The sequence below is a fragment of the Phaenicophaeus curvirostris genome, chromosome 1 (assembly GCF_032191515.1).
Source record: "Phaenicophaeus curvirostris isolate KB17595 chromosome 1, BPBGC_Pcur_1.0, whole genome shotgun sequence".
Lineage (NCBI taxonomy): Eukaryota > Metazoa > Chordata > Aves > Cuculiformes > Cuculidae > Phaenicophaeus > Phaenicophaeus curvirostris.
In genome coordinates this window covers 977,153-994,728 of record NC_091392.1, presented here as the reverse complement: position 1 = coordinate 994,728, position 17,576 = coordinate 977,153, and the positions used below count along the sequence as shown (strand labels likewise).

Sequence of the window (17,576 nt, the reverse complement as noted above, 5' to 3'; positions counted from 1 at the left end):
TGGTTGGCTTTGAAGAAGTAGGGCCAGAAACTCTTCTAAAAAAGGACTTGTTTTAAAAATCGTGGTATTTTAAGCTGCGAGATTTACCCTCTCATGGACACGCCTTGTTCTTTCTCTCAGGATATTTGAAGCTCTGGCAGCTCAGCAAACCTTGGCTCTCGGGATATGATGCCATTTTTGTCGATGAAGCTCAGGACTGCACTCCAGGTGAGCAGGACCAGGAGATGGAGCTGCAATCATCCTAAACACATACAGAGAGAGGATGTTTGTGTGCTCAGGGATGCGAGAAGTAGCCCAATTAAAATTTGTAGAATCATAGAATCACCAGGTTGGAAGAGACCCACCGGATCATCGAGTCCAACCATTCCTATCAAACACTAACCCATGTCCCTCAGCACCTCATCCACCCATCCCTTAAACTCCTCCAGGGAAGGGGACTCAACCCCCCCTCCCTGGGCAGCCTTGGACAGGGACCAGTGACCCTTTCCATGAAATATTTCATCCTGATGTCCAGCCTGACCCTCCCCTGGTGGAGCTTGAGGCCATTCCCTCTTGTCCTGTCCCCTGTCCCTTGGGAGAAGAGCCCAGCTCCCTTTGCATCGTCCTGGATCCTTGCAAATAAAATAAGGCAGCTTGGAAGCAGGGTACTATGGTTGGACTCGATGATCTAGTGGGTCTTCTCCAACCTAGGGATTCTATGATTCTATGAAACAAAACTACGTGTGCATCAGCTTGAGGAGTTGCTTTCATTGCTTTGGGCATCCAGACGTGCCTTCCAGAGCTTTTTCTTCTGGCTTTGCTGCTAACGGGGAAAACCAGAATGCCAGCAGAGCCCAGGGCAGGGTTTAGTGCAAGAGGCATGAGATGTTCTGATGGTTCAGCCACCAGAAAAGCAGAGCTGCTCCGTCCCACCCTGGCGCAGGGCGTGGGTTTTGCCTGTTCCTTGTACTTGAGATTCTTGAGTCATGGAGCAGGAAGGCTTCGCTGGGGATATAGAATCATAGAATGGTTTGGGTTGGAAGGGACCTTAAAGACCATCTTATTCCAACCCCCTGGCCATGGGCGGGGACACCTCCCACCAGAATAGGCTGCTGCAAGCCCCATCCAACCTGGCCTTGAACACCTCCAGGGAGGTGACATCCATAGCTTCTCTGAGGAACCTGTTCCAGTGCCACATCACCTTCATTGTGAAGAATTTCTTTTTAATGTCTAATCTAAATCTTCCCCCTTCCAATCTAAAGACATTCCCCCTCGTCCTATCACTCCAGCCCCTTGGAAAAAGTCCCTCCCCAGCTTTCCTGGAGCCCCTTCAGGTACTTGAAAGCCGCTAGAAGGTCTCCCTGGAGCCTTCTCCAGGCTGAACAACCCCAAATCTCAGCCTGTCCTTCTAGCAGAGGTGCTCCAGCCCTCGCGTCATCTTTGTGGCCTCCTCTGGACCATCTCCCACCTGTCCTCACTGGAGGGCCTGGTCTTGTGAGCATTCAAGTGCCCACATGGCACCAGTTGCCTTGCCAGCATCACCGATCCTCAGGCAGGATCTATTGAAGTGGCCTGAAGGACTTCCTGAGGTGGCCACTGTGGCGTGTCCGGGTCACTGGGAATGGCTGCTGGGCTCTTCTTCCAAGGGACAGGGGACAGGACGAGAGGGAATGGCCTCAAGCTCCACCGCGGGGGGTTCAGGCTGGACATTAGGAAAAAAATTTTCATAGAAAGGGTCATTGGACACTGGAATGGGCTGCCCAGGGAGGGGGTTGAGTCCCCTTCCCTGGAGGGGTTTAAGGGCTGGGTGGCCGAGGTGCTGAGGGACATGGGTTAGTGATTGATGGGAATGGTTGGACTTGATGATCCAGTGGGTCTCTTCCAACCTGGTGATTCTATGATTCGATGATTTGTACTGGGCTCACACTTCTGGAGCTAAGATTCTGTGCAGCTCCAGCCCAGGTGGAACCATAAAAATAGCAGGAGGATCTTTGTAGAGCTCCTAGTCAGCTACTTCCCTTTGCTTCTTCCCAGCTTGGTGTCTCCTGCACCTGCATTGACCTCTTAAACGCTGGGAGGCAGCAGGCGAGATGCAGCGTACAGTTTGCTCTTGGTTTATGAGCAGGTTCTCTCTTAATGCTCCGATGTTGTCCTGCAGCCATCGTGGATATAGTCCTGTCACAGACATGCGGCGTAATCCTCGTAGGAGACCCTCACCAGCAGATCTACACCTTCCGAGGTGCTGTCAACACCCTCTACTCGGTGCCTCACACCCATGTCTACTACCTCACCCAGGTAAGATGGGGTTCTGCTGCTCTCCTTCCCCAGATAGATCCAGGGAAGTGGAAAACGCTTCCTGTCTTCTTCAGAAGACCAGACTTCCTCAATATAAGAATCATGGAATCACCGGGTTGGAAGAGACCCACCGGATCATCGAGTCCAACCATTCCTATCAAACACTAACCCATGTCCCTCAGCACCTCGTCCACCCGGCCCTTAAACTCCTCCAGGGAAGGGGACTCAACCCCCTCCCTGGGCAGCCTCGGACAGGGACCAGTGACCCTTTCCATGAAATATTTCCTCCTGCTGTCCAGCCTGACCCTCCCCTGGTGGAGCTTGAGGCCATTCCCTCTCGTCCTGTCCCCTGTCCCTTGGGAGAAGAGCCCAGCTCCCTCTTCTCCACAACCTCCTTTCAGGGAGTTGGAGAGAGCAATGAGGTCTCCCCTCAGCCTCCTCTTCTCCAGCCTAAACACCCCAGGTCCCTCAGAAGAAGGAGATGGAGCTGTTGGAACGGGTCCAAAGGAGGCTCCAAGGATGATGCGAGAGCTGAAGCACCTCCCATACGAGGGCGGGCTGAGAGAGTTGGGGTTGTTCAGCCTGGAGAAGAGAAGGGTCTGAGAAGACCTTAGAGAGACCTTCCAGCACCTGAAGGGGCTCCAGGAAAGCTGGGGAGGGGCTGTTCCCAAAGGCTTGGAGTGATAGGAGAAGGGGCAATGGGGATAAACTGGAGAGGGGCAGAGTTGGACTGGACATCAGGAGGAATTTCTCCACGAGCGTGGAGTCTCTGGCCCAGGTTGCCCAGGGAAGTTGTGTCTGCCCCATCCCTGGAGGTGTTCAAGGCCAGGTTGGATGGGGCTTGGGCACCTGATCCAGTGGAGGTGTCCCTGCACTTGGCACGGGGGTTGGAACTGGATGATATTGAACAATGATGATATTTCCAACCCAAACTATTCTATGATTCTATGATTCTTGAGTTTGTCGCTGTGGAGGGTTTGCAGCGCCTGCATTAGTGGGACATTTTGCTGTTCCCACTGCTCTGCAGAGCTCTTAGAGGAGCGATCCCATCACTAGGAGAGTCGCGTGGCTTGAAAAGGAAAGAGTGGGCAGGGGCAGATACTCACAGAATCGTAGAATCACCAGGTTGGAAAAGACCCACCGGATCATCGAATCCAACCTGGCTGATATTGCCAGTCATGACAACACTGGCTTCAGTGCAGAGATGAAGGAGCTAGAAGCAAGGAGATGAGTTGTGTTCTGGTAGTGACCTCCTTGAGACAAACCCTTGTTGATTAGGAAGAAAGATTTGCTGGCTTTACCAACTCTTGCATAGAATCATAGAATTGTTTGGGTTAGAAGGGACCTCAAAGCCCATCCAATTCCAACCCTCTGCCGTGGGTGAGGACACCTCCTACTGCATCAGGTTGCTCAAAGCCCCATTCAACCTGGCCTTGGACAACTCCAGGGATGGACCATCCACTTCTCTGAATGACCTGTTCCAGTGCAACATCGCAGTTCCATCTCACAGCACAATTCCTATCACCTTAGGTGCACGAGTAACCAAGTTTTTAGGAATAGTTTGGGGGGATTTGGATCGTTTTTCCAAGGGAAACGTTGTCCGGAAGGTTTGGGGATTGTATAATTCCATAGATAACGATACTTTCATAGGTTTTAACAAGTTCCTCTTCTTTTCCTGCTCTTCCCTTCATGATTTCCACGTAGAGTTTCAGATTTGGACCTGAAATAGCTTACGTTGGAGCAACCATTCTGGATGTCTGCAAGAGGATCAGGAATAAGACATTAGTTGGTGGAAACCAGAAGGGTGAGTTGTGTTGAGGAACCACCCAGCTCTGTCACCTCAGTCTGATAACTGGGAGTCACAAAGCTGCTACATAATTAAGTGTCCAGGATGAATCCTGATTTATGGAGATCTCTGGTTTTTAGATTCCAACCCCACCTAACTGGGAACTTCTTTGTGCAGGTGACGTGAGAGGCACCACGGGAGGGAAGATAACGTTGTTATCACGAAGCAATTTTAACGTGTTTGAGGATGCCGTGAAGCTTACTGAGAGGGAGAGACCGATTAAAATACACGTGATCGGGGTAAGGAGAAAACGCCAACGCATTTTTCTCATCCCAACGTCAAGTCCCCGTACCTGTTGGCACTTGTCGTGGTGACACCTCTGTGTGTCTTGAAATAGGAGTGGCTGATCCATCACCTGCGGCACCCAAGCTTCAAACTGATAGTCCTGGAGAAAGCAGCGATCTGGTGTGGTTGGGGAAAGGTTATTTGGAGCACATGCTCCTCAAACTGGACCCCTGGCCTGAGACCAACGGGATGAGGGTTAACGAGGCCAAAGGGCGGGTCCTGCCCTTGGGGCACAACAACCCTGGGCAGCTCCAGCCTAGGAGAAGGCTGGCTGGAAAGTGCCTGGAGGAGAAGGACCTGGGGGGGTTGGTTGAACAGGAGCCAGCAGGGGCCCAGGGGGCCAAGAAGGCCAAGGGCATCTGGGCTTGGATCAGAGCCGGCGTGGCCAGCAGGGCCAGGGAGGTTCTTCTCCCTCTGGCCTCGGCCCTGGGGAGACTGCTCCTCGAATCCTGGGGTCACTTCTGGGCCCCTCCCCACAAGAAGGATGTTGAGGCTCTGGAGCGAGTGCAGAGAAGAGCAACGAAGCTGGGGAAGGGGCTGGAGAAGAAGCCTGAGGGCCCTGGGGGTGTTTAGGCTGGAGAAGAGGAGGCTGAGGGGAGACCTCATTGCTCTCTCCAACTCCCTGAGAGGAGGTTGTAGTTATGTGGGTGTTGGTCTCTTCTCCCAAAGAAGTGATTGGATGAGAGGAAATGGCCTGAAGTTGCACCAGGGCAGGTTCAGACTGGACATCAGGAGGAACTTCTTCACTGCAAGGGTTCTCAGGCCCTGGCAGAGGCTGCCCAGGGAGGTGGTGGTGTCCCCATCCCTGGATGTGTTTAAAAGACAGGGAGATGATCAGTGATCTGGTTTAGTAGTGGACAGGTATGATTGGACTCCATGATCTCAAAGGTCAACCAAGTGATCCTATGATCCTCCCTTTTTAGGCTCATCTGTCCCTTTTCTCCTGAGGGAATAAATATTTATCAAGCTCTCTTCAGAGGTGAAGACAGTGGTTGAAGCTGAAGGTGACCTTCGGGCTTCTGGATGCCACAGAGATCTGTGCCCTGCTCGTTCCTGATTTCCAGGCTTGTGATGGTCTCATCATTCCAATCCTGGAGGTGTTGAAGGGCAGGTTGGATGGGGCTTGGAGCAACCTAATCCAGTGGGAGATGTCCCTGCAGGGGGGTTGGAACTGGACGGTCTTTAAGGTCCCTTCCAACCCAAACCATTCTATGATTCTATGAATTCACATGCTTGAATCACAGGAAGGTTTTAAGGAAGCTCCACATCACAAAAGCCTCAGAGGAATCATTGGTCTTCAAGCTCTGAATCCTTGATACCAATGATTTAATTTGAGATCTTGTTCTGAACCCAGAAAAGCTGAATCCCAAAGGCAATGAACAGTTGTCTTAGTGCTGATTATGTTTGAGGACAAGCCTGGGCTTTTGAATTTTAGACTGATTTTAAGTTCCTAATCTCTTTTTTACCAGAAAGCTGCATATTACAAGGCAGTGAGGGTTTGAACTGGGCCTTTTCAGCTGCCTTGGGTTGTGTTGTGGCTCCAAGGATTTTGGGAAACCAGCTCTGCAGAGCATCATGGGATGGTTTGAGTTGGAAGGGACCTCAAAGATCATCTAATTCCAAACCCCCTGCCATGGGCAGGGACACCTCCCACTAGATCAGGTTGCTCCAAGCCCCATCCAACCTGGCCTTGAACACCTCCAGGGATGGGGCAGCCACAGCCTCCCTGGACAACCTGTTCCAGGGCCTCACAGCACTCAGCGTGAAGGAATTCCTCCTAATGTCCAGTCTAACTTTGCCCCTCTCCAGTTTAAAGCCGTTCCCTCTCATTCTGTCACTCCAGGCCTTTATAAAAAGTCCCTCCTCAGCTTCCCTGGAGCCCCTTCAAGTACTGGAAGGTCACTATAAGGTCTCCTCGGAGCCTTCTCTTCTGCAGGCTGAGCAACCCCAACTCTCTCAGCCTGTCCTCGGACGGGAGGTTCTCCAGCTCTTGCATCATCTTCATGGCCTCCTCTGGACTCACTCCAATAGATCCATGTTTTCCTACCTTATCTGGAAACTCTAGACGGCGCCTCCGCTCCTGTACATTAAGATAAATTGTTTGTTTTAGGGGCTTGCCCGTTTTGGCCTGAGCAGAATTTATGATATTTGGAAACTCAGTCAACCTGCGGATGAACGGAAGAAAGGTGAGTCCGTCCTCAGCCTCCTCTCTGTGAGACGTCTTCCCTGCAGCGAGGTAGATGCTTTAGTTCTTGCTGTGGTCATGGAAAGCAACGTGACACCAAGTTGGGTGGGAGTGTTGATCTGCTGGAAGGCAAGGAGGCTCTGCAGAGGGATCTGGCCAGGCTGGATCCGTGGCTGGAGGGCAGGAGGATCTGGCAAGGTTGGATCTATGGCTGGAGGGCAGGAGGATCTGCAGAGGGCTCTGGATCCATGGCTGGAGGGCGGGAGGATCTGCAGAGGGATCTGGATCCTTGGCTGGAGGGCGGGAGGATCTGCAGAGGGATCTGGATCCATGGCTGGAGGTCGGGAGGATCTGCAGAGGGACCTGGATCCATGGCTGGAGGGCAGGAGGATCTGCAGAGGGGTCTGGATCCCTGGCTGGAGGGCAGGAGGATCTGCAGAGGGATCTGGATCCATGGCTGGAGGGCAGGAGGATCTGCAGAGGGATCTGGATCCATGGCTGGAGGGCAGGAGGATCTGCAGAGGGCTCTGGATCCATGGCTGGAGGGCAGGAGGATCTGCAGAGGGGTCTGGATCCATGGCTGGAGGGCAGGAGGATCTGCAGAGGGATCTGGATCCGTGGCTGAAGGGCAGGAGGATCTGCAGAGGGGTCTGGATCCATGGCTGGAGGGCAGGAGGATCTGCAGAGGGATCTGGATCCATGGCTGGAGGGCAGGAGGATCTGCAGAGGGATCTGGATCCATGGCTGGAGGGCAGGAGGATCTGCAGAGGGATCTGGATCCATGGGAGGAGGGCAGGAGGATCTGCAGAGGGACCTGGATCCATGGCTGGAGGACAGGAGGATCTGCAGAGGGACCTGGATCCATGGCTGGAGGGCAGGAGGATCTGCAGAGGGATCTGGATCCATGGCTGGAGGTCAGGAGGATCTGCAGAGGGATCTGGATCCATGGCTGGAGTGCAGGAGGATCTGCAGAGGGATCTGGATCCATGGCTGGAGTGCAGGAGGATCTGCAGAGGGACCTGGATCCGTGGCTGGAGGGCAGGAGGATCTGCAGAGGGACCTGGATCCGTGGCTGGAGGGCAGGAGGATCTGCAGAGGGATCTGGATCCATGGCTGGAGGGCAGCAGGATCTGCAGAGGGACCTGGATCCATGGCTGGAGGGCAGGAGGATCTGCAGAGGGACCTGGATCCATGGCTGGAGGGCAGGAGGATCTGCAGGGGGATCTGGGTCCATGGCTGGAGGGCAGGAGGATCTGCAGGGGGATCTGGATCCATGGCTGGAGGACAGGAGGATCTGCAGGGGGATCTGGGTCCATGGCTGGAGGGCAGGAGGATCTGCAGGGGGATCTGGATCCATGGCTGGAGGGCAGGAGGATCTGCAGAGGGGTCTGGATCCATGGCTGGAGGGCAGGAGGATCTGCAGAGGGGTCTGGATCCATGGCTGGAGGGCAGGAGGATCTGCAGAGGGGTCTGGATCCATGGCTGGAGGGCAGGAGGATCTGCAGGGGGATCTGGGTCCATGGCTGGAGGGCAGGAGGATCTGCAGGGGGATCTGGATCCATGGCTGGAGGGCAGGAGGATCTGCAGGGGGATCTGGCCAGGCTGGATCCATGGGTTGGAGAGCAGGAAGGGAAGGGATTGTGCCCCTGTGCTCGGCCCTGGTGAGGCCACACCTCGAATCCTGGGTTCAGTTCTGGGTCCCTCACTCCAAGAAAGACTGGAGTGGAGCATGTCTGGGGAAGGGTCTGGAGCCCAGAGGTTCTGGGAGCAGCTGAGGGTGCTGGGGATGTTTTCCCTGGAAAAGAGGAGGCTGAGAGGAGACCTCATCACTCTCCACAGCTCCTGGAGAGGTGGTTGGAGCCAGGTGGGGATCAGGCTCTGCTCCTAAGGAGCAAGTGATAGGACAGGAGGGAACAGGCATGAACTGGAACACAAGAAGTTCCATCTCAACGTGATGAACCTTTTACCTATGAGGATGATGGAGCACTGGAACCAGCTGCCCAAGGACGGTGTGGAGTTTCCTTCTCTGGAGATATTCCAGCCTACCTGGACATGTTCCTGTACAGGCTGCTGGAGATGACCTCAGGTTGTGCCGGGGTGGGGTTAGATTGGATAGTAGGAAAAATCATAGAATCACCAGGTTGGAAAAGACCCACCGGATCATAGAGTCCAACCATCCCCATCAATCACTAACCCATGTCCCTCAGCACCTCGTCCACCCAGCCCTTAAACCCCTCCAGGGAAGGGGACTCAACCCCCTCCCTGGGCAGCCTCGGACAGGGACCAATCACCCTTTCTGGGAAAAATTTCATCCTGATGTCCAGCCTGAACCTCCCCTGGTGGAGCTTGAGGCCATTCCCTCTCGTCCTGTCCCTTAGGAGAAGAGCCCAGCTCCCTCCTCTCCACAACCTCCTCCCTCCAGGGATGGAGACTCCACCACTTCCCTGGGCAGCCTCTTCCAGGGCTTCAACGCTCTTTCAGTAAAGAAATCTTTTTCTAATATCCAATCTAGATCTCCTCTGGTGCAACCTGAGGTCGTTTCCTTTCATCCTATCGCTTCTTACTTGAGAGAAGAGACCAACACCCAGCTCACTACAACTTGTTTTCGGGTAGTTGTAGAGCGATGAGGTCTCGCCTGAGCCTCCTCTTCTCCAGGCTAAACAATCCCAGTTTTCTCTGTTGCTCCTCATAAGCCTGGTTCTCCAGACCCTTCACCAGCTTCGTTGCCCTCCTCTTCCCCTTTTCATGCTCTGAAATTTGAGTAGAACTAAAAAATCCTGTTGTACACATCTGTCAAATCAACTCACCTCATCTGCTCCTTGCTTTTCAGCAAACCTTGTTATAAACGACTCCTTCATCAAAAAATGGGAAGAAACTCAGGGCTACCTCGGTTTAAGGGAATACGCCGAGCGCATCGATGACAGAGAACTCGAAACGAAGATTGCGATAGTGGAGAAATACAATGAGTGCCTCCCCGAGCTGGTGCAGAGGATTGAGCGCAGCCACGTGTCCCAGGAAGCTGTGGCAGGTAGGGCCGAGCTGCTTCTTTGGTAGAGGAGCAAATTCGGGTCTCCTTTTCCATCCAGCTTCAGCGCTAAATTCATTTTCATAGAATCATAGAGTCACCAGGTTGGAAGAGATCCATCGGATCATTGAGTCCAACCATTCCTATCAAACACTAAACCGTGTCCCTCAGCACCTCGTCCACCCATCCCTTAAACCCCTCCAGGGAAGGGGACTCAACCCCCTCCCTGGGCAGCCTGTTCTACCTCCTTTCAGGGAGTTGGAGAGAGCAATGAGGTCTCCCCTCAGCCTCCTCTTCTCCAGCCTAAACACCCCCAGGGCCCTCAGGCTTCTTCTCCAGCCCTTTCCCCAGCTTCGTTGCTCTTCTCTGCACTCGCTCCAGAGCCTCAACATCCTTCTTGTGAGGAGGGGCCCACTTTGTCCTACAAAATGCTAAGTTTAGATCAAGTGGGTCTTTTAGGGAGAAAGGAAGGTGAACAGCAGCTTTTGGGGTACGTCTGGACCTCCAGGTGGGGTTCAGTGCGATGAATCTGCCACCGAAGGTTTTCTTAATGAGCAAAGCTAGAGGCAAATAAACCTTTGGATGCAACATTTTCTGCACTGGAAAGAACTAGGACGTAATCTTAGAATCATAGAATAGTCTGGGTTGGAAGGGAACTTAAAGACCAACCAGTTCCAACCCCTGAGATGGGCAGGGACACCTCCCACTGGACCAGGCTGCTCAAGTTCCATCCAACCTGGCCTTGAACACCTCCAGGGATGGGACAGCCCCAGCTCCTCTGGGCATCCTGGGTCAGGGCCTCCCCACCCTCATCATGAAGAATTTCTTCCTGATGTCTAATGTAATTCTTCCCCTTTCCAATCTAAAGCCATTTCTCCTTCATCCCATCACTCCAGGCCCTTGGGAAAAGTCCCTCCCCAGCTTTTCTGTAGCCCCTCCAGGTACTAGAAGCTGCTTTAAGGTCTCCTCAGAGCCTTCTCTTCCCCAGCCTGAACAACCTCAACTCTCTCAGTCTGTCCTCGTAGCAGAGATGCTCCAGTCCTTGGATCATCTTCGTGGTCTCTTCTAGACCTGAACCAACAGCTCCATCTCCTTCTTACATTGAGGATTCCAGCACTGGACTCAGGACTCTAGATGAGGTCTCAGAGGAGAGGAACAGAGGGGCAGAATCCCCTCCCTTGCCCTGCTGGCCACGCTTCTTCTGATACAGCCCAGGACACGGTTGGCCTTCTGGGCTTCAAGCTCACCTTTACGCCGCTTTTCAGGATTCCAGTTGCCCTTTGTTGACTCTAATTTGGAGAGGGGACAAAGCAATCGAGTCAAAACTTCACCAAATAATGAGGGTTCCTGCTGGGGCTCAAGCCACTGACCACCAAGCGTTTTCCTTGGCAGGGACGTCGTGTTCAGCAGTTTCGATTCTCGGCAGAGGCGCTTGGCTTCTGATTTGTGTTTGGGCAGAAGTGAAACGAAGGCAAAAGGAAATCGTTTCTCTTGATTCTGCGCCTGGTGAACTTAAAAATAGCTTTGTTGCTGATGTGACTGATCTCTTTTCCTTCTCGTTCTCGATGTGCTCTGCTTCCAGATTACCTGGTAGGGACCGTCCATCAAGCCAAAGGGCTGGAGTTTGACACCGTGCTGATTGCAGACGACTTTGCGAATGTACCTTGTCTTGGTGGCAATCAGAGAAGAATCAACTTCAGTGTCGGTAAGAGAACGGCTGCGTCTGAGACCGTCTGGAGCTGGAATTGGGAAAGCAAAATGTGCTGCCAGCTCTTGTCATAGAATCATAGAATCATCAGGTTGGAAGAGACCCACCAGATCATTGAGTCCTGTCCCCTGGGAGAAGAGCCCAGCTCCCTCCTCTCCACAACCTCCTCTCAGGGAGTTGGAGAGAGCAATGAGGTCTCCCCTCAGCCTCCTCTTCTCCAGCCTAAACACCCACAGGGCCCTCAGGCTTGTTCTCCAGCCCCTTCCCCAGCTTCGTTGCTCTTCTCTGCACTCGCTCCAGAGCCTCAACATCCTTCTTGTGGGGAGGGGCCCAGAACTGAACACAATTGTCCTTTGAGCCTGGGCTTCTCTGTGGTCTCAGGTGAGATGGGGGCGGGAGTATATTCCTGCAGTCAAGCCTGCAGCCTTCTCACGACAAAACCCAACTCCACAATTAGGCAAGACCCTGTTTGGCTTAGTCCATGCTACAGTTCTTGCTTTGGAATCATAGAATTGCTTGGTTGGAAAAGACCTTTGAGATCATTGAGTCCAACCGTACCTTTCCACTTCTAAACCAGATCTCTGAACATCTTATCTACCCATTTTTAAACCCCTCTAGGGATGGGGACTCCATCGCCTCCCTGGGCAGCCTCTGCCAGTGCCGGAGAACCCTTTCGGTGAAGAGATTTTTCCTGATGTCCAATCTGAACCTCCCCTCACACAGCTTGAGGCCATTTCTTCTCGGATTATCTCCTGTCACTAGAGAGAAGAGACCAACACCCACCTCGCTACAACCTCCTTTCAGGGAGTTGTAGACAATAATAAGGTCTCCTCTTAGAGCTGGTCTCTTCCCAGTGAGCAGAGAGGAGCCTGCAGAGTGAATCTAGCGATGGAGAAACTCCTCCAGTGCCAATTTGTGCCTGGGAGGTAGGAAAACATGTAGCAGCGAGCTCCTTCGGGCATGTAGAGTCCTGCCTTTGCCTGGAAGGGAGAACGTGGAATGAGGCAGGAGCAGTCGGTGGTTTCAGAAGTGATTGACAAACAGAAGAGAGTGCAGCTCTGCAGGTTCCTGCTCGCCCAGAGGAGCACGGAGTGTCCTTCCAGAAGCCTCAGAAGAATAGCAGAGCTGTTCTTTCTTGTTTTCTAAAGCCATTGATGGTTGTTCCTCTGACCTAGGAATGTATCCCGAGGATGAATGGAACCTGCTCTACGTTGCAGTGACGCGCGCAAAGAAGCATTTGCTGATGTCCGAGTCCCTGGAGAACCTTCTAGCGTTGGCTGGGGTAAGTGAAGAAGTGAAGTCTTTCCAAGGTAAGCAAATCAGGAGAATTCAGGGCCCTGAGAGCTGCACTTAGAGTCGCTTGGTTGGAAAAGACCTTTGAGGTCATTGAGTCCAACCGTACGTGTCCACCACTAAACCAGATCCCTGAGCACATCATCTGAGCATCTTTTAAACCCCTCCAGGGATGGGGACTCCACCACCTCCCCGGGCAGCCTGTTCCAGGGCTTGAGAACCCTTTCGGTGAAGAACTTTTTTCCTGATGTCCAATCTGAACCTGCCCTGGTGTGACTTGAGGTCATTTCTTCTCATCCAATCACTTGCCACTTGGGAGCAGAAGTCCCCAAGTCCTCACTACCACCTCCTTTCAGGTCTCCCTTCAGCCTTTTCTCCTGGACCTCAGGAAAAATTTCTTCACCAAAAGGGTTCTCAGGCCCTGGCAGAGGCTGCCTAGGGAGGTGGTGGAGTCCCCATCCCTGGAGAGGTTTAAAAGATGGGGAGATGAGGTGCTCAGGGATCTAGTTTAGTAGTGGACAGGTACAGTTGGACTTGATGATCTCAAGTCTCTTCCAACCAAGCAATTTAATGATTGTCAAAGGTTCATCAAGATCCTAGAATTCCTGCTGAGCATGGGCTGAGCTCTGGAATAGCCGAGGTCACATTTTTTCCTCAATTCACGCTGTTCTGTACCATGATTTTAGAAGCAAGACACAAGATTGCAGCATTTATTTTCCACAGTCCTTGCATTTGGGTGTTGTCGACCACAGATCCTGACTTCTTATCTCAAAGCAAACATGCAGGTTCCCTTTTCTCTGTGGTTTCCAGCTCTTACTTCACTTCCTTTGGAGGTGCTGCTGGATGAGAAGCTTGACATGAGCCAGCAGTATGTGCTAACAGCCCAGAAACCAACCGTGTCCTGGGCTGGATCCAAAGAACGTGGCCAGCCGGGTGAGGGAGGGGATTCTGCCTCTGCTCTGCCCTCATGAGACCCCTCTGGAGTCCTGGATCCAGTTCTAGAATCCCAACCGCAAGAAGGAGATGGAGCTGTTGCAGTGGGTCAAGAGGAGGCTATGGAGATGATGTGAGGGCTGGAGCACCTCTACTATGAGGACAGGCTAAGAGAGTTGGGGTTCTTCTCACCCTGGAGAAGAGAAGGCTGCAAGGAGATCTTAGAGTGACCTTCCAGTACCTGAAGGGGCTCCAGGAAAGCTGGAGAGGGACTGTTCCCAAAGGCTTGTGGTGATAGGACGAGGGGCAATGGGGATAAACTGGAGAGGGGCAGAGTTAGACTGGACATAAGGAAGAATTTCTTCACTATCAAGGTGGTGAGACCCTGGAGCAGGTTGCCCAGGGAAGCTGTGGCTGCCCCGTCCCTGGAGGTGTTCAAGGCCAAGTTGGATGGGGCTTTCACCACCCTGATCCAGTGGGAGGTGTCCCTGGACAGGGCAGGGGGGTTGGAACTGGATGGGCTTTAAGGTCCATCCAACCCAACCCATTCAATGATTCCTTGCTCATGAGCTGCTGCCTTCTGCTCTATTTCTGCTTTCACCAGAACTCTGGGATTCGCTTCGTTTTGCTTTTTTTTCCACGTTGCTCATCACTTCCCAGGCGGTTAAACAAACCTCTGAAACAACCTATTCCGGCATCTCCGCCCCCTCTGAGTCGTGTTGTTCCCTTTTTTCTTCTTTCTTAGGAGTGTTTCCTTCGAGTGGAGCTGATGAGCGAGGCTGCAAAGGATGGGGCCACCCTTGTTTGTTCCGTGCCGCAGTGTATGGGAACAGCACAGTCCCAGCTGGTTGTGAAGAAGCTGCCGTTGACTCACGTACGTCCCTTCCCTGGGCTTTGGGATCGTGGTGCCCTGGTCAATGTCTTCATCAATGACCTGGATGAAGGCATCGAGCGCACCCTGAGCAAGTTTGCGGATGACACTGAGCTGGGTGGAAGCTGGATCTGCTGGAGGGTCGGGAGGCTCCAAAGGGATCTGAACAGGCTGGATCCATGGGCTGAGACCAACGGGATGAGGGTTAACGAGGCCAAATGGCGGGTCCTGCCCTTGGGGCACAACAACCCTGGGCAGCTCCAGCCTAGGAGAAGGCTGGCTGGAAAGTGCCTGGAGGAGAAGGACCTGGGGGGGTTGGTTGACCAGGAGCCAGCAGGGGCCCAGGTGGCCAAGAAGGCCAAGGGCATCTTGGCTTGGATCAGACCCGGCGTGGCCAGCAGGGCCAGGGAGGTTCTTCTCCCTCTGGACTCGGCCTTGGGGAGACCGCTCCTCGAATCCTGGGGTCAGTTCTGGGCCCCTCCCCACCAGAAGGATGTTGAGGCTCTGGAACGAGTGCAGAGAAGAGCAACGAAGCTGGGGAAGGGGCTGGAGAAGAAGCCTGAGGGCCCTGGGGGTGTTTAGCCTGGAGAAGAGGAGGCTGAGGGGAGACCTCATTGCTCTCTCCAGCTCCCTCAGAGGAGGTTGTGGAGAGGAGGGAGCTGGGCTCTTCTCCCAAGGGACAGGGGACAGGACGAGAGGGAATGGCCTCAAGCTCCGCCAGGGGAGGGTCAGGCTGAACATTAGGAAAAAATTTTCACGGAAAGGGTGACTGGGCAGTGGCAGAGGCTGCCCAGGGAGGGGGTTGAGTCCCCTTCCCTGGAGGGGTTTAAGGGCCGGGTGGCCGAGGTGCTGAGGGACATGGGTTAGTGATTGATGGGAATGGTTGGACTCGATGATCCGGTGGGTCTCTTCCAACCTGGTGATTCTATGATTCTATGTTTATGAATCAAGAGCCTTCATAGAATAGTTTGGGTTGGAAAGGACTTTAAAGATCATCCAGTTCTACCTCTGCCACGGGCAGGGACACCTTCCACTGGATGTGGCTGCCTAAGCCCCGTCCAACCTGGCGCTGAACACCTCCAGGGATGGGGCAGCCACAGCTTCCCTGGGCAACCTCTTCCAGAGCCTCCCCACCCTCATTGTGAAGAAATTCCTCCTGATGTCCAGTCTAACTCTGCCCCTCTCCAGTTTATCCCCATTGCCCCTTGTCCTGTCACCACAAGCCTTTGGGAACAGTCCCTCCCCAGCTTTCCTGGAGCCCCTTCAGGTACTGGAAGGTCTCTCTAAGGTCTCCTCGGAGCCTTCTCTTCTCCAGGCTGAACAACCCCAACTCATGAACCGTTCTGGTTGTTGGCAGGGCAGCTCTGCTCTGTGACTCTTCTGACCCATCAGGGACAGTCCAAGGGCCAAGCTTCACTGGGAGCAAGCAAGGAACCTGGATCTCATGCCCACAACTCCTCAGCCTTTTGCTTCATAGAATCATGGAATCATTTAGGTTGGAGAAGACCTTTAAGGTCATGGAGTCCAACCATCCTCTGCCACAACCCCAGCTCATAACTGGGAGTGGTTTCCCAACCACGTGATTCAGGGTGGTGGTGCAGTTACCACAGATCCACTCAAGCTCTGATCCCTCTTCCGAGAGCGATTGTGGTCTCGGATGGGGACAGTTCTGGGGTTTTGTTGTGTCAGATCCCATTTCTGACCCATTGTTGAGCCCCTAAGGCCACCAAACATCCATCTGGGGTTGGCAGAGCTCCCTTCGCCCCTGCCAGGCAGCTGGGAGTGATAATCTGACTTCTTCAACCTGCTTTGGCTTCAGTCCTATCTTCTGGTCGATCCTTTCTCAGAAGGTGCAGTGAAAGGCCAACTTGGAATAAACGAGCGTGCAGTAAATCTGATGGAGCTCCACGTCCACAACATGAGAGGGGAGGTGGCTCCGAGCCATCATCTGGGGACGTGAGCACAGAGATGGGTGAAGCATCATTCTTCACCAATCAAGACCTGCCCAGGGACTTGAGGTGCTCAAGGCCAGGCTGGATGAGGTGTTGAGCAGCCTGGTCCAGTGGGAGGTGTCCCAGCTCATGGGAGGGGCTGGAATTGGATGATCTTTCAACTCCCTTCCAACCCAAACCATTCTATGATTCCATGATTCTCTGATTTTGGTTGTTGCAGCTGTTGAACCAGGTGTCCCAGAAGGTTTTTTCCTTGCAAGGGAGGTGGCAGGAGATGCTTTGGGCACATCATCGCTCCTTTCCCTTGAGGGAAAGGGGTTGTGTCTGAGGTTTGAAGCCTTCCTTCAGCCTTCTTCTCCTCTCAGATCTCCTCTTTTCCCCCACAGAGCGACGGCAGGCAGGATGGGGGTGGCTACCTTTGCCACACTTGCACGCAGAAGCACTTTGGCTCCTTGACACCACTCACCTTTATCCCAGCACTCTAGGAACAACCCATCCACCTCTACTGAAGCCCTCTAGGTCCCTTCTCTTGTGTCCTGGAGTCATCGTGGGTTGGTGACAAGGCCCGTTGTCACCTCCCAGCCCCATAATTATGTGCGTATTGGAGCAGAATTTCAAACCAGCTCCAAGAGGAACCTTCCAGGCTTTCTGCAAGGAGGTGTGAGACCTTTTCTCCAGCCCTGCCTTGCCCTCCAGGAGCTGCTCAGCACGGTCTTCATCGCTGCGTGGAAGAAGAGGTGCTACATAAACTGTATTGGCCACGACGGCTTTTTTTGAGCCTGACCAAACTGCTGGGACATCACTGCCTGTTGCATCACGTCCCACCTCGGTGAAATCCCTGTGATCCATGAGAAGAAGAGGAAATGCACCACGGAAAGTACCCAAAGAAACACTTTATTCCTGGAAAATGGACTTTTTCCTGGAATCTTTCAATGGGGAGCATTTCACTGTCAACTGTGGGAAGAAGTCCTTCATCTCTCCCAGCCGAATTAATTTTCCATACTTGCAGCCAAGGGGTTTTCCCAGACTCTTGATTCCCTTCTCCCTGCAGGAAACCACAAGTGAAGAAGATGCAGCCCCTGAAGAGCCGCTTTGGTTTGGTTTCAGTCACTCAGAGCCAACCTGGAGAGCATTTTTAACACAGAAAAAGCATTAATGCTTCCTTTTTTCTCCTTCCCTTCTGTTAAGACGTCATCCCGGCTTG

The 17,576-nt window shown here is 53.2% G+C and overlaps 1 protein-coding gene across 1 annotated transcript in view; it reads left to right on the top strand.

The window, feature by feature from the left end:
• Positions 1-17,567, top strand: part of FBH1 (F-box DNA helicase 1) — a 35,021-nt gene extending 17,454 nt beyond the window's left edge. Inside the window, exons 12-21 of the mRNA XM_069860944.1 lie at positions 121-207; positions 2,138-2,274; positions 3,979-4,078; positions 4,238-4,359; positions 6,516-6,591; positions 9,421-9,618; positions 11,198-11,320; positions 12,499-12,605; positions 14,295-14,423; positions 16,759-17,567. Of these exons, the coding sequence (XP_069717045.1) occupies positions 121-207; positions 2,138-2,274; positions 3,979-4,078; positions 4,238-4,359; positions 6,516-6,591; positions 9,421-9,618; positions 11,198-11,320; positions 12,499-12,605; positions 14,295-14,423; positions 16,759-16,857 (1,178 nt within the window). The 3' untranslated portion in view covers positions 16,858-17,567. The remainder of the gene's footprint in view (positions 1-120; positions 208-2,137; positions 2,275-3,978; positions 4,079-4,237; positions 4,360-6,515; positions 6,592-9,420; positions 9,619-11,197; positions 11,321-12,498; positions 12,606-14,294; positions 14,424-16,758) is intronic.
• The last annotated feature ends 9 nt before the right edge of the window (positions 17,568-17,576 follow it).